This window comes from Colletotrichum graminicola, assembly GCF_000149035.1.
Source record: "Colletotrichum graminicola M1.001 genomic scaffold supercont1.60, whole genome shotgun sequence".
NCBI lineage: Eukaryota > Fungi > Ascomycota > Sordariomycetes > Glomerellales > Glomerellaceae > Colletotrichum > Colletotrichum graminicola.
The window spans coordinates 1-15591 of NW_007361064.1; the positions used below are offsets into that span (position 1 = coordinate 1).

At 47.8% G+C, this 15591-nt stretch overlaps 4 protein-coding genes across 4 annotated transcripts; 1 reads left to right on the forward strand and 3 right to left on the reverse strand.

Annotated features, from left to right (window-relative positions):
* Window positions 1-5112: 5112 nt before the first annotated feature.
* Window positions 5113-6482, reverse strand: GLRG_10372 (voltage-dependent potassium channel beta subunit; the record flags this gene model as incomplete). The annotated part of the gene is made up of 6 exons (XM_008101057.1): window positions 5113-5334; window positions 5394-5954; window positions 6020-6107; window positions 6169-6235; window positions 6298-6320; window positions 6385-6482. The coding sequence occupies 6 exons, from the start codon at window positions 6480-6482 to the stop codon at window positions 5113-5115; spliced, it is 1059 nt and encodes a 352-aa protein (XP_008099248.1).
* An 854-nt stretch (window positions 6483-7336) lies between these two features.
* GLRG_10373 (oxidoreductase molybdopterin binding domain-containing protein) lies at window positions 7337-9076 on the reverse strand (the record flags this gene model as incomplete). The annotated part of the gene is made up of 1 exon (XM_008101058.1): window positions 7337-9076. One exon carries the CDS (start codon window positions 9074-9076, stop codon window positions 7337-7339), a length of 1740 nt encoding a protein of 579 aa, XP_008099249.1.
* A 1587-nt stretch (window positions 9077-10663) lies between these two features.
* On the forward strand, window positions 10664-12754 carry GLRG_10374 (alpha amylase; the record flags this gene model as incomplete). The annotated part of the gene is made up of 5 exons (XM_008101059.1): window positions 10664-10897; window positions 11018-11285; window positions 11351-11753; window positions 11833-12171; window positions 12241-12754. 5 exons carry the CDS (start codon window positions 10664-10666, stop codon window positions 12752-12754), a joined length of 1758 nt encoding a protein of 585 aa, XP_008099250.1.
* Window positions 12755-13194: 440 nt separating this feature from the next.
* On the reverse strand, window positions 13195-15402 carry GLRG_10375 (fungal specific transcription factor domain-containing protein; the record flags this gene model as incomplete). Its single annotated transcript, XM_008101060.1, has 3 exons — window positions 13195-13887; window positions 13942-14473; window positions 14525-15402. The coding sequence occupies 3 exons, from the start codon at window positions 15400-15402 to the stop codon at window positions 13195-13197; spliced, it is 2103 nt and encodes a 700-aa protein (XP_008099251.1).
* Between the last annotated feature and the right edge of the window lie 189 nt (window positions 15403-15591).

The window sequence follows — 15591 nt, forward strand, 5'->3', positions numbered from 1 at the left end:
ATCTTAAAGCTTAGCCTAGTCTTTTAGTTCTAAGTCTCCTAAGTACTACTTATTTATAAGTCCTTTTAGGTAAAAATAGAGATTTATTAGTATAGCTATAGTGTAGTCTTTAGATATTATAGTGTAACGCTAGAAGAAGTCTATAAATTAGTAAATATCTAGCTAAATAGTCTTAGTTCTTATAGTCTTACTATTATTAATAGCGTCTTAAGTTACTAGTAGATTAAACTATTTAATATTTTTTATTTTAAAATAAAAGGTAGGCGTAACTAAGTAATCTTAAAATTCTTTATATTAGTTTAGTTATTTATTATAAAAAGGGCTAGTTCTTTAGTCTACTTAGCTAGATTACTAAAACCTTACTACTTTTCTTTTTTCCCTCTAATTATAGCTATCTTAAGCCTTTTAGTTATATATATAGTAAGCCTATTTATTTACCTCTTTTTCTAAAAATAAAAAAAAGGTTTTTATAAAGGCTTAGTAGTAGTCTTTTTATTATTTTTACTTTTATCTTAGTAATACCTAGGCGTTTTACTAGGTAAGGCTTCTTAAAGCTTTCTTTTACTTTTATAATTATATCTATTATATCTAAATATTCTACCTTATAAGACCTTAGTTTAAGTATCCTTATTATCTTTATTTAATTTATTTTCCTTAAAGTTTATAGTCCTAATTACTATCTTAAGAGGTAAGGAATTATCTATATCCTTAGGATTATTTAGGTTAACTTTAGTATAGTATATCTCCTCTTAAGAGGAAAAAGTAGCCTTTTCTAGCTAATTACTAAAAGAAGAGACCTTACCTTTAGGTAGTAATAATACTACTAAAGTATTTTTTATTTTACGTTAAGTAAATAAGGTAATAGCTTTAGTATACTTATAATCTTTAGCTAGCTAGGTTTTTATAGCCTGTTAATAGCGTCCTTTATGTTATGTTTAGGTAGTAAGGTATAACTTAGATTCTTTTAGGAAGTTATATTAAGCTTATAGTAACTAATAAGTAACCTTTAAGAGAGTGTGTATATAGGCGCTTAAACAGTCTTTAAAATAATCTAAGTTATATAAATAAGCTAAAGTTAATTAAGCTACTCTCTTAAGATCTTTTAGATATAAAAGGCTAGCTATTAGTATAGGTTACTAACTAATTACTAGTAATTTTATTTAGGAAAACGTATTTCCTAAAAAGTTCTTAGTTATAGCTAGAAAATACTTTTAAGACAAAAGTAAACTAGTGTTTATTTTTTTTTACTACGCTTATATATAATATATATTATATAGAAGTATTCTTAATAAGTACTATATATAAAAGCTAAAAAAGGTCTAAATAATTATCTAACTAGGTCTTTTTTTACTTACCTAAGGGTTTATTCTTTAGATAAAAGAAATAGTTATACTACTATTTATTACACTTTAGTATAAAAAAATAAGATATAATATTTAATAATCTTTTTTAACTATATTATAGATATTTCCCTACTTAAATAGTAAAGTATGTCTTTATAATTCCTTAGTGTAATAGCTATAAAGCTGCTATTATATTCTCTATTATTTTATAAAGTATTATTAATCTTTTCTTTATAGATTATATAAGTATTACCTAAAGACTTCCTAGGGAATACACTACTACTTAGTAGTAAAACCCTAGATAATTCCTAGTAGCTATTATAGCGATTCTCTAGGAATTCTTTATTATGTTTCTGTCTGTTATATAATAAGTATATAATAAAAAAGTTACTAGACCTTATAAGCTAATAAGTATATATTAGAAGTTACTACACCTTTTACTAATCTATAAATAGTTAAAAAGCTACTTATATAAAAAGTAATTTAAAAACACTAAAAAAGTATATTTATATAGGTATAAGATATTAAAATCTTAAGTAATAGTGCTATAAGTAGTAGCTAAAGAGTATTAAATCCTTAGCTACTATTAGGTATATACCTATAAGCTTAATAAATATAGTTAATTAACTAAATTTAAAATAAGACTTATAGTCTATAGTAACTAATAAGTAAAAGATCTATAAAATACTTATATAGCTATATTAGTAAGTATATTATTTAAAATACTTATAGTAATAGCTACTTACTTTAATTTAGAATTACTTTAATATAATATAGTAAATATATTTATTTATATTACTATAAATAAGGTAGTATTTATAAAAATACCTTTAGGCTACTAAATCTCTAGCTAGATCCTCTAGTTACTAAAAGCGCTATATAGGCTTTAGTAATTACTACTACTATAGTAAAAGTACCTTAAAAAAGGACTTACTATATAAGGATTTTACTAAGTACTTAGTAAAAATTACTATTAGAAAAAGGATTATATTATATTCTTTTTTTATATTAATAACTATATATTAGCCTATTACTATATAAATAAAGCGTAAGTAAGTAATAAGATAGTAGCTCTTTAGTAATAATACTACCTTAAAGGTAGAGGCCTATTATAGTAGTTCCTTAGCCTTAAGGTAATTTATAACTAAAGTAACTACTATCTTTAGCTTTTATAAGTAGTATACTATAATAAAATTATAAAACTACTACTAATAAATAATAAATATAAATATAATAAATTATTACTTATAGTAAAGGCTAAGCTACTACTTAGTAAATATATAGCCTTATTATAAAAAGTTAACTAATATTAAAAAAAAGTAAAAATAATCCTTTATATAGTAGTAATAACTTAGCTAGATATTACCTTTATAGCTAGCTAGCTTACTTACTTTAACTATAATTTAAATCTAGATTACTAAAAGGTAGTAAATTAAGTGCTTAAGTATTTTTATTAAATATAGCACCTTTACCTTAAATATAAAGTAATACTAAGTAGTAAAAATAATATATTAAAGGTTACTTTAGACACCTTATTTACTAATAACTTACTAGACTATTATAGCTTATAAGTATATATACTAAAGCTATTTAGAGGGCTTATCTCTTAGTAAGCTAATAAATAAGATATAGTAATAATATTAACTACTAAGGCTAAATTACTAGCCTTATTATTTACTATAAAAAAGGCGCTTTTTACTAGTAGATTAATTACTACACTAGGTATTTAACTATTAATATAAATAAGAACTAAATTATTACTTAATAAGTAGGTAGCTACTAAATAGTTACTAACTATTTATATTAGCTATAATAATACTTAAACTATTAGGCTTATTACTAAGAAGCTTATTTAATTATAAATAAGGCTATAGTATATAGATATTTATAACTACTAGCTATACTAAGAAGTAGTAGTAAATTAAATTACTATTAAATATAAGAAGTCTACTAAATTAATAGCTAATAGATTAATAAAGGCGCTTAGTACGCTATAATCTACTATATTTATAGCTTAATTAAATATAAGTAACTAATATATACACCTTAAAGTAAATTAATAGTAAGAATTAGCTAATAATAAAGTAAAGCTTTACTACTAAATAAAAAAAAGAAATATATAAGATATTAAAAAATAATTAATAAATAAATAGGCTATATATAAATAATATTTAGTATAAGCTCTATAGTAATTAACTATATTACTAACACTAAGGGGGTATATTAAATATAGTAGAATTATATATAAATTAACTAGTAAATATATAGTTACTTTATAGTAAATTATTAAAGAATAAGTAGTAAATTAGCCTTACTTTTAAGGTAAGTCTACTAATAATATTACTAAGATTAGCTAAGGATTTCCTAACTAAGAAATAAAGGGTTTCCTCTATTTCTATAGTAATTTACTATAAATATATAATATATAATAAAATTAATTAAGTAACTATTATAATCCCTACTATTTAATATAATTAGTTTAGGCACTAAGTGCCTAAAATACACTATATATAGCCTTATAAAAGGTAACTAGGCTAACCCCTTATAATTACCCCCCTTCTAATACAACACGTCCTAAGTCACTTTAGGCCTACATACACTAGCGCTAGTAACTATACGCTAGAGCATAAGGTTATGTTAACCCTAAAGGCCCTAGGCAGCCTGGCGTCTAGTAACAGCTACCAGATATTGCCTCCCTGCACCTAGTCCCTCTAAGCCTAACGTAAGCTGCCCCTTATTCATACCTAGCTAACTAACCTATTGATTAATGACCTCCAGCCCCTTAAGGCCTACACTAAAGAGAGCGCGCAATAGTTAGGATTTAAACCTAGCCCCTGTCTAGCCAGAAGACCCACTTAGTGCCTGAACAGTTGTAAAGGTATAGGTGGTGTGCCACGCCTGTCAATAGACTATTCTAGCATTACCAAAAGATTAATTAGTTTAGGCACTAAGTGCCTAAAATGCACTATATATGGCCTTATAAAGGGTAACTAGGCTAACCCCTTATATATATATAGTAGAATTATTTATAAATTAGCTAGTAAATATATAGTTACCTTATAGTAAATTAGTAGGAAATAAGTAGTAAATTAGCCTTACTTTTAGAAGTAACTTTACTAATAATATTACTAGGATTAGCTTAGGATTTCCTAACTAAGAAATAAAAAGTTTTTCTTATTTTTATAAGATTTTATTATATACGCTATGTGGTCCTGGAAGTTCTACTGACTAGCATGCTGACGTCTAAGTCAAGAGGGAAGCGTAAGGATGGCAGCAACTCATAGTCTCTGGAGCGTCCCTTCACTCCGCCTTCCGGACCGTGTCTCATGCGGAGTTTCTTCCCGGCCGCCCTAACGATCGCGACATCCTGCGAGCACCGTCGCCGAGCATGACCATTGGTGGAGGAGAGGCGTCATGTTGTTTGGCTCCCTCGGCCCGCGATGCCATACCGAATTTGACCCGGGCACGTGGCCTACGGCTTCCAGTAGACGGTCACTCGAAAGGCGGTTGGTTCATCACGATGCTTTATGTGACGGCCGCCAGCGAGTGATACTTGGGGAAGAAATCTCACGCTATGTTAAATGGCCGTTGATAGGGCCGCGCAAGGCTATGGCTCGTAAACAACGCATTAATCTTGTACCCGAACTTCTCGTTCTATCCCAGATATAGTATGCCAGTTACCACGCCGCCCACACGAGAAAAAAAAAGGAAGAAGACCAAGACGCACAGAAATACGATTTTCATCACTCCCTTTGGAACGCGCCACCCTCTAATCCTGTCTCGCCGGGTCAAGCTTGACCTCGCCTACAACGGTATCGACCTCAGCCATAATCTCAGGCGTCAGCTTCTCCAGAACCTTGACTGCACCGACGTTTTCGACGATTTGCTCCGGCCTCGAGGCACCCGTGATCACGGAAGTGACGTTGGGGTTCTTCAGGCACCAAGCAAGGGCCAGCTGGGACTGCGTGGCGCCAAGCTTCTCTGCAATACCCTGGATGTACACCATTAATTACGTCGCCCCCAATCACGGTCTTGCCGGTGCCGACTCACCTTGAGCTTGACAACGTTCTGGATCATGGCCTTCCACTCGTCGTTGCCGTACCATTCCTTGTTAGCCCAGTTGACAAACTTGTCACCCGTGCCCTCTGCGAAGCGGCTACCGGCCGGCGGTGCGTCCGGGTTGTCGTTGTACTTGCCACTAAGCAGGCCCATCTTGATGGGGCTGAAGACGGTGAGGCCGAGACCGAAGCGCTGGTACAGCCTCTGGAACTCGTATTCAACCTTACGGCGCTCCAGGATGTTGTACTGGGGCTGCTCGACGACGGGTGGGATCATCTTGAGGTCCTTGGCGATGCCACACGCCTCGGCAATCTCATCGGCGCTCCACTCCGACGTACCCCAGTACATGGCCCAGCCCTTGTCGATGACATGGTTGAAGGCGCGCACCGTCTCCTCCATAGGCGTCAGGCGGTCGGGCCGGTGGGCGTAGACGATGTCGACGTACTCGAGGTTGAGGCGCTTGAGGGAGGCGCGGAGGCCTTCGATGATGTGCTTGCGCGAGAGACCGTGGTTATTGACAAGAACCTCACCGTTAGCGCCGCCCCAGTTGAGCTACGCGGTGTCAAGATGATGTCTATTGTGGAGAAGAGGGAGGGGTTTCCTGTCTTCCGCTTTACCTTTGTACTGACGACAATGTCGTTGCGGTTCCATCCGAACTTGTTGATGGCCTGGCCCATGATGACCTCCGAGTTCCCCCCTGCGTAGCTGCGCGTAACTGTTAGCTCCACTAATTCGGCCGAGGAGCGAACGTGGGACGGCAGCCTACCTCTCGGCCGTATCGAAGAAGTTGACACCAAGGTCGTAAGCCTGCTTCATACACGCAAACGTCTTCTCTGCGGACCGTCAGTGGTTGTCGTGAGATCCCTTCCCCCCACAGACCCTCCATTTCTCGTACCGTTCTCGACATGGCCGCCGAACCTGCATACAAATGCTAGTCAGTGCCTGTGTTGTTGCCGCTTGTGCAGAGCTGCAGCCTACTTACGTCAACCAACCGCCCAACCCCAGGACTGATACATGCAGTCCAGAGTTGCCCAGGCGGCGGTACTGCATGCCCGTCTTTCTCGGCTCTTCCCACGCCATCTTGTATGTATGGATGCCGCGGTCTGTCGTTGGGATTTTCAGGTGGCTGTGAGTAGGCGGAGTTCTCGTCGTAGTTGTGGTCGAAGCCGCGCTTTCCGTTTCTTCGTGTGTGAGTGAGTATGGGAGAAGATGGACGGGTTTTGTTCGCTCGCAACTTCTGCCAACCCTTATTCCCTCTGTTTTCTTTCCTCTCCTCTCTCTGGCACGTCAACGCGAGCCCCAAAACGCTGCCCCGCACGGTGGATGGCGGGGAAATTCTCGGACAGCTGGTGTTTCCCCTCCACCCCTCCATCCCTCCCCCCCACGTCACTCGGCGAGAATTTTTGGCATTGGCCAATGATGCGATGACCGGGCTCATTGAAGAGCTGGGAGAACGCCACCATAGAAATACATAGGTACGCTATGGTGCGGTGCAGTTAGGAAGGTAGTGGGGACCCTTTAGCCTATCTTTCCCACCTCGCACGCATGCAGCCCAATCCACCACAACTGAGCTTAGGAGATAGTCAAGTAGTAATGAGCTGTGCGGTTTGGCACCCGGGTCTTTGCTAGTTAGTCTGTCGTCGGAGAGAGACAATCCGTACAGCAGTCGTGGTGACAACCCCACCAACCCCCTTTCGAGTGAGCTCATCCGGAGGTGTTGAGGCGGGGCGTGCTTCCAATAAAAGGATGTTCGGGGAGTCACCTCGGTCCTGAAAGTATCATTGATGTCTAACGTCATGGCTAGTTTCGGTCAAGATAATCGCGTATTACTACCATCGAAAAAAATGTAGCACATGGACAGCTCTCAGTGTCTGAAGTGCGCCAACGCTCATGAACGAACCGTCGTGTATAGTCACGGAAAGTATATGGTCCCTCTACTCCCCGGCGACATCCACACGATGCCACGCCGTGGCCAGGTTCCCCCTCACATTGTAGATGCTCGCGTGGCTCTCCGGCTGGGTATTGTATGCCTCGTCCGTCGCCTTCACCACCAGCCGCACTGCCTCCCCGTGGCCACCCGCGCCTGGGCCGTCTGCGATCAGCCCCTCGTACCTCCACCGCTTCCAGCACCACGCCTTTTTGCCGACAGCCGCATCCCTCACTAGGTCCGCCGTCTTCCACGTCCGGCCGCCGTCAGTGCTCACGTCCACCCTCACAATCTCCCTCCCGCCCCCGGAATACGCGTACCCCTCCGCCTTGATCCGCCTCCCCCGGTCGGCCGGGGCCCCCGGGGCCTCCACTCTCGCGGCGGTGACCGCTGATGTGACCGGCATCTCCTGTATCGCCGGTGCCGAGTCCCAATCCGGCTCCGACCCCTCGCCCGGGCAGAAGGCCTTGTAATCCCGCCGCTGCCACTGTGAGGGCGATTCTTCGTCTGACAGCGCAATGCGCCGCAGCCACTTGACACTCCGTGCCGCCACGTTGCCTGGGACCACGGCGCGCAGCGGGTATCCGTGGTCCCGCGGCAAGGGCGCGCCGTTCATGCGGAACGCGAGGAGCACGTCGCCGAGTGGGTCGAGCGCCTTGGCGGCGGGGATGCTCGCGGCGTAGGCCTCCAATCCGACCAGGTGTACGTGCCTCACAGACGGCGGCAGGCTCGCGACACTCATCATCTCGCAGCTCGCGGCATCGGCCAGCACGTCGCGGAGGAGCACGCCCTCCCACTCGGCCGTCGAAATGGCGCCCGTGGCCCACTGCAGCCCGTTCGTCTTGGCGGCATGCGTCGTCATGTCCTGCCTCCTGTTCCCCGCGCACTGCAGCGTCGCCGTGACCTTGTGCGTGACAAACCGCGTTCGCAGCTCCCCCAGCGTGTATACCCTCTCCTCGCCGTCCGGCATCTCGATCGTCAGCGCATGCCCGTCCGCACCCCCCGCCTCGTCCACGACGGGGACCCACATGTGGTTTCTCACGTAAAACAGCACCGTGGGCGTCACGAAGTGCCCCAGACCCTCGGCCGGCGTCTCTGCGTTGCGCGGGCGCTCGGTGAGGGTCCTCAGTCGGGGGTCGCGGGGTGGGTCGTCGGCAAAGGGGTCATCCACGCCGTCGCCCTGGGAGAGGAGCGGCACGTCGGCGCCGTCGACCTCGCCGATCTTGTAGCCCTCGAGGATGACAAGCACGTTGTCGAGCTGTTGGCGGTGGATGCTGAATATGTCCCAGTACGGCTCGACGGGGCCGCCGGCCGCACGAAGGATGACGTCACCGCCCGGGTGCGCGGCGACCCAGTCCGTGATGTCGTAGACGGAGGTTCGGTAGGTGACCCAGGGGCGTTCCGAAGTCCTGTCGTGACGTTTCACCTCCGAGAGGCGGTACTGGGGCCATGGAGAATCGGGCTCGGGGAGAGATGCGGCTGCCGCCGAGGAGGGGCTTACGGTATCGTCTCTGAACGGTCGGTTTGGTTTCGAGGTCGGGGCGAGGTTTAGGAGGAGAGTCGTTGCCAATACGCCAGCGCCGGCGGCCAGGAGGATGGGTCGCTGGCGCTGCGTGGTTCTCGAAGTAAAGCGTCGCCATTGCGACACGGGCGACTGTTGAGGCTGAGGAGTAGTCACGCCGACTCTCTTGGAAACCCCTGAAAGGACGCCGGAGCGCAGCCAGGAGCTGAAGGCCCTTTTCGACATGGCGGGGTTGGTCGCCGATGGAGCTCTTGCATTCGCGTCAGAGAGCTGGCGGGTGCTGAAATTTCGGAATCATCAAGGGCTTGAGGAAGAGTCGCTGGGTAGACAGAGGGGTTCGTGTCGTTGTGTTTGGCTTGCCTCAAGCTTGTGACCCAACCCGCGAATGCGTTTTATCTGCCGTCTTTCATCACTGGCTCGCCACAATGATAAATATTTGCCTGTTAGCTCATATCTATCTCCCTGCACAGGGGTGGCGACTGGTTGTTGAAGGGAAACTGTAAGAGAGAAGGCTACATCTCGCCCCGGTGAGCAAGCGAGCTGAAGAACAAAGGAACTGGTGAGTAAGACTCAACAATGAGAAGAGAGAAAAAAACAGCAAAGTCTCGGGCCCGAGCTTCCCTTGCTTTCGAAGGCATGCGAACCCCGTTCCTCGACTTTCAGGCCCTGGGTATGTCATTCTTGGATCCTTGCCGGAGTGGGCTCCGGTACCACAAAAACCCGGTGAATCTTTCGGAGGGCGGATGGGGCCACTATTTCGTCGGGTAGGTATGTACGGTATGTACTGACACAGACACACTTTGGTCTCGCACACGTGGTGAGATAGATCTTCTCAACCTGCAACACGATACAACGTAATGGCCTTCATGCGTGGGCTCGCGCTTGCGTATTGCCCTCTTGCGCTCCTGCCAAGGCCGCTTCGGAAAAAACCCGGTAACACCGCCGAGGGCTGAATCATTGTCTTGCTGCTTTCCAAGTACCTAGGTACCTATCTGTAACAAGAACCGTGGCACGCTGCTGTCAGGACCGTGCGCTGCCTCGCGTCTCCCCCTGGGTACCTAGGTACTGTCGGTACCTATCCTCACCAAGCGGCTAAGGCGGAACCTCTGCAGGCATTGCTAGCGAACGGTTGATTTACCCCGCATGACGAACATGCACCGGATGGAGGGGCACACAGCGACCATCGGTGTCTACATCGGAGGCATCACTCATTCGTCCGTTTGCTCCAGCTTCGCTCGCTACAATCTCATCCTCCACCCCTCCTTCCCCAAAAATCTCCCACCCAGATCAAACCATTCCCCACGAGTCCAAGGCGAGTCGGGCAGGGAACAAGGCTGGCAGAGCAAGACGCATAACTGAGAACCGCAGATACCTCAGCCAATAGACGTTGAAGTCTCACCCGTGCCTTGTTGTGGCCGCCGATCCGTTTTCCACACCCGTGTGGACGGGAAGGGAGGCCCTTACCAGTGTCTTCTGCCAAAAATTTCCCCAATTGGTCGCTTCGTCGTCTTTACTCGCAGAAACACTCGCCGGGCTTGTCCAAACACGTACAAGTAGAGATAGACTTGGCTTGTGGCTACTCTCTTCTTGGATGTCCCAAGTTCTTAAGCAATCGGCAGACGTGTACGGATTCTTGCAACCAATTCTCTCGACCATTCTATTTAGATGAACAATAGTCTGGTCTGTCTCCCTTGAAACTGTACCTCTTGCGGCGTATCACCCCCAATATCCGCGATCTCGACGGATCCCCATACCGCCAACGAAGCTCGCAGGACTTGGGATTCCAGCTCTAGAACATAAAAAGCGACCACAATGGCTCCCCATCCCGTCGACGGCGCCGCCGGTGGACAATCGCCCAAGAAGCAGCTGCGCACGTGGTGGAAGGAGAGCTCTGTGTACCAGGTCTATCCGGCATCGTTCCAGGACTCGACCGGCGATGGCGTCGGCGACCTCAAGGGCATCATCTCACGCGTCGATCACTTCAAGTCGCTGGGCGTCGACATTGTCTGGCTGAGCCCCATCTTTGAGAGTCCCCAGGTCGACATGGTAAGCCGTCGCTGTCTTTGACGCTTACACCCTTCCGCCCCGGAGCTGTCGCAAACCTGGACCTTCTAGACTCACCGATAAGATTGCTATGGAAGCTTACTGACGGGGCTGTCATGAAAGGGCTACGATATTAGCAACTACCGCAAGATCCACGAGCCCTACGGCACCGTCGAGGACGTCGACGTCCTCAAAGACAAGCTCCACGAGCGCGGCATGAAGCTCGTGCTCGACCTTGTCGTCAACCACACGAGCGACCAGCACGAGTGGTTCAAGCAGTCGCGCAGCTCAAAGGAGAACCCATACCGAGACTGGTACATCTGGCGCAAGCCAAAGTACGACGCCCAGGGCAACCGCCAGCCGCCCAACAACTGGAAGTCGCATTTTCAGGGTTGGCCTCCCTGTCCAACCCGGAGACGGTCATGATATTGGAAGAGATGCTAACGCAAGTCATAGGCAGCGCTTGGGAGTGGGACGAAACCACCGGCGAGTACTACCTCCGCCTCTTCGCAAAGGAGCAGCCCGACCTCAACTGGGAGAACCACAAGGTGCGCAATGCCGTTCACGCCATCATGCGCTTCTGGCTCGACAAGGGCGCCGACGGCTTCCGCCTTGACGTCATCAACTTCATCAGCAAGCCCCAGGACTTCCCTGACTCAGACCAGGAGGTTCTCTCCGGCTCCGAGCTCTACTCCGCCGGGCCCCGGCTGCATGAGTACCTCAAGGAGCTGGGTGCCATCCTGCAAGAGTACGATGCCTTTAGCGTCGGCGAAATGCCCTGTGTCAGGGATCTCAACGAAGTCATCAAGAGCGTCAATGGGGACCGCGGCGAGCTGAGCATGATTTTCCACTTCGAGTTGTGCGTTATCTCCTCCTCCCTCTCCCTCTACTCCTCCTACCTGTGATCGACCACGTTCGGTCCACTGACATAATCTTAGTGTCGACATCGACATCGGCCCCCACGGCAAATTTTCCCCCAAGGAGTGGGACTTGGCCGACCTCAAGGGCATCGCCGACAAGTGGCAGCGTTTCATGTACACTAACAACGGCTGGAACGCGTTGTACCTTGAGAACCACGATCAGCCGCGCTCCATCAGCCGCTTCGCCAACGACGCGCCCGAGCACCGCGTCGACAGCGCGAAAATTATCTCCATGTTCCAAGCCTTCCAGGCCGGCACGCCCTTCGTCTACCAGGGCCAGGAGATCGGCATGGTCAACGTCCCCAAGGAGTGGCCGATGGAGGAGTACAAGGACATTGACTGCCTGAACCATTGGAAGTGAGTGTCACATGATCCGTGTGTTGCCACTTGTTGAGGATGCGCGTATGACTGACAGACAACCCGCAGTCTGAACAAGGACTCCAAGGACCAGGACTACTTGAAGCTGCTCAAGTCACAATACCAAAAGAAGTCGCGCGACAACGCGCGGACGCCGATGCAGTGGAGCGCCGGGCCCAACGCGGGTTTCACGACGGCCGACGCCAAGCCGTGGATGACGGCTCACCCGAACCACACGGAGATCAACGCCGAGTCCCAGGTATCCGATCCTAACTCCGTCTTCAACTTTTGGAAGACCGTCCTCGCGACGAGGAAGAAGCACCTCGATATCTTTGTCTATGGTGACTTCAACCTCGTTGACGAGAAGCACAAGCAGATTGTTGCGTACGCACGGCGATCCGATGATGGCGCTGTCGCAGTCGTTGCCTGCAACTTTTCTTCCGAGACTGTGGATTGGACGGGATTGAAGGGCGGCGTCAAAGAGGTACTAGTAACCAATGGCGGTAAGACGACGAAAGACTTTAGCGGAGGTAAGGTTACACTTGGACCATATGAGGGAGCGGTGGTGCTTTTGGAAGCCTAAGTTACGACCTGGCCTGGGACGTAGAACCGTAGATTATAGACAGATTTTGAATACATTGCGTTTCTTTATCATGCTTCTCCCACGTTTTAGATGGCACGCAGCGTGCTGTGCTACTGTAAACCTTGCAGTCGTTAAGAAGCTACGTCAGAATGTGCGCAAGACTTACTAGTGCTCAAGATTGCAGGTTGCGAGAGACCAGGGGGCGCTACTCGTACACACAGATCCGAAAGGTCGAGGTATTCCGTTCAACGCATCAGGTATCATCTCGAGCAGGACCCTCCGCTCTGCGCGTGAGCCAGTTGCCCGTGAACAACCTTTTTTTGGCTCGTTTTGCGGTCGATTTTTATTCTATCTGATGACCCTCAAACCATGCCTACGAGTCAGGAGGCCACGGCGGCCGCTGATATTTTGTGACTAGAAAAGAAAAATCACCATAGAGTCTACTCATAAGTTCTCTGCAAGTCCGTAGAAGGCTGCGTGGAACTGTTGAAGGCGCCTGGGTTGTTCTGCACCGAGGCCATCCAGTCATCGTTTGCGACATTGTCCCACGAGACCCCGTTGGCAAAGAGCATGTCGAGCGTGCCGTTGGACTCAACCGCGTTGAAGGAGCCGTCAAAGTTCTGTAGTTGCTCGATGAGATCATGCGCTCCTGGGCCCATCTGGTTTTGGTGGTCCCAAATTGGCCGACCAAGATCCTGCCGCTGGAGAGGTATCGGCATTGGACCGCTACTGCCTAAGCTCTGCGCGGCGCCGTCCCTGTTAAACATCGAGAGGAAGCTTGCCTGTGCCTGGGCGTAGGTTTGATTGGAATCCGGCATGTCGTTAGTTGCTGTAAATAAGTTCGTTTGACCGTTGGCTGGGGCAGCTCTCTCGTTGCGCCATTGGTCGTCGTCAATCTCTTGGACTCGAGGAGTCAGAGTCTTATTCATGGCCAGCAGTGGGCCGTGCTGGATCTCGGATATTCGGGCGCAAAGCATTTCCAAAAGGGCCTTGTTACCGCCGCGACACGACGCAAGAACCCTTTGCAGCTGGAGCAGGATGTCTCTCGGGCCGTCCGTAGAGGATCGCGGTAGTCGGAAGTTGTTCGCAACGGCATCGGTGACGGCGCTAGCGATCTCATAGATCTTGAACTCCTAAAAGGTGTTAGCAAGGACAGGACCTGGCAGACGACAGTCAGCTACACGTACTATTCCAGGACCATGGGCTTCAATAGCAGTGCTTGGAAGCTGCGAAATGAGCTGAAGGAACTCTTTAGCTATATGTATAGGGTGCGACAGGGAGGTAACGTTGGTGCTGTTATTGTTGGTGTTGTTATCATTGCTGCAGTCTCCAGAAGACCAGGGGCGGCCGTGATTCATGGTGACTTTCCACAGCACAGCTTGCATCCACTGGCGCGTGACGACGATGTCAGCACGCTGGACGTCGTTGCTCGCATCAGAGTCCAGAGGTATCTCCTGGAGCTTCCTCTGAACAACATCAAGACATGCTCTGCTGGCGGTCTGCAGACCGTCTGCCATGGACCACATGGCGTCTTCATCATCCGAATTCTGGAGTATGTCAAAGGCGCCACTTTGATCGAATATCCAGAAAAGATTTGCTAGCTTCTTGAACGCCGGGAGGACATGGCCCTCGTCCTCGCCTACCCCGGAACCGTCCAGGGACGGGAAGCGTATGTTGGATTTCAGAACTACGGGCAGCTTGTGGAGCATTGCCACACCCCTGAGATGGTGTTAGGAGCAGCTGGAATCGAACAACAAGGGCGAGACGAACCTTTCTGTAACGAAGAGCAGCCACAGTATTCTCCTCTTCATCTGCTGTTCTGGTAATGGCAAGGCCATATACGACGATTCCTTGTGCAGTCCCATGATCTGGGCAATAGTGATGGCTTCTCGTAGATAGAGCAGGGATTTGGCCCCTCCAGGCTGCTGGTTTTCATGATAGACGTGGAGGAAGAAAGAGGTCCTCAGCCAGTTGAGATTCATGGGCGGGCCACCCTCGCGTTCCTGCAATGCCATCCTCGACCGCTGGCACTCGGCCTCCATCGAGCTTGCTGTCGCTGGGTCATCATTGTCCGTCGTGGTCAGCTTCAGCTGAGCGATGGTCGCGGCCCCAACGGCGTTGGCCAAGACATAAGAATCCAGATCATCGGCGTCGCGGGACAGCGAGGCCATGATCTCCTCGACTGCGATGATGGGCCATACAGGGAATAAACGCAGGCGATATATACATAGTCTCAAGACAAGCGACGCACTAGGGGTCCTCTGCGCCTGCAGGGCAGTGGTCTCTTGCCGAACCAGTCTCAGTCTGCCGGTGGGGTCTCCGGCGCCTTCGGACGAAGCTCCGTCAGGTGAGAGCGAGGACCGCGAGGGTGCGGCAGCTCCGGCCGGGGTAGATGCGACGGCAGCTCCATCGCCGGTTGGCGAGTCTGAGCTTGGGGGAGCGGCGGCACTTTCCTGCTGGGCCTGTGCAATCTGCCGTATCGTCTTTGCCCTCAGGTTCCGGGGTCCACGGGTGGCAGGGACCTTGTTGAAGGTACATGCCGTGCGAATGGCGACGCAGCCGTCACAGGGCGGGACCTCTGTGCACTTGATCTTGCGGATCTTGCACGCGTCACACGCTCTCTTGCCAATCTTGCGCCCGGTTGACATGTCGCAAAGACGGAAGAGAACGTTGGCTTACTTGCGTCGTGTCATAGCAGCCAGCCAGCGCCTCAAACTAGTTGGTCGTGTCCTATGTACAGTGTCTTGTTTTCGTGTACTGTACGAGGCGTGGTGTGTGTGTGAGAGACCTGTCACTTTCACCAAGACAGGTCCCCAGCCTGATAGGTATTGTAGCGT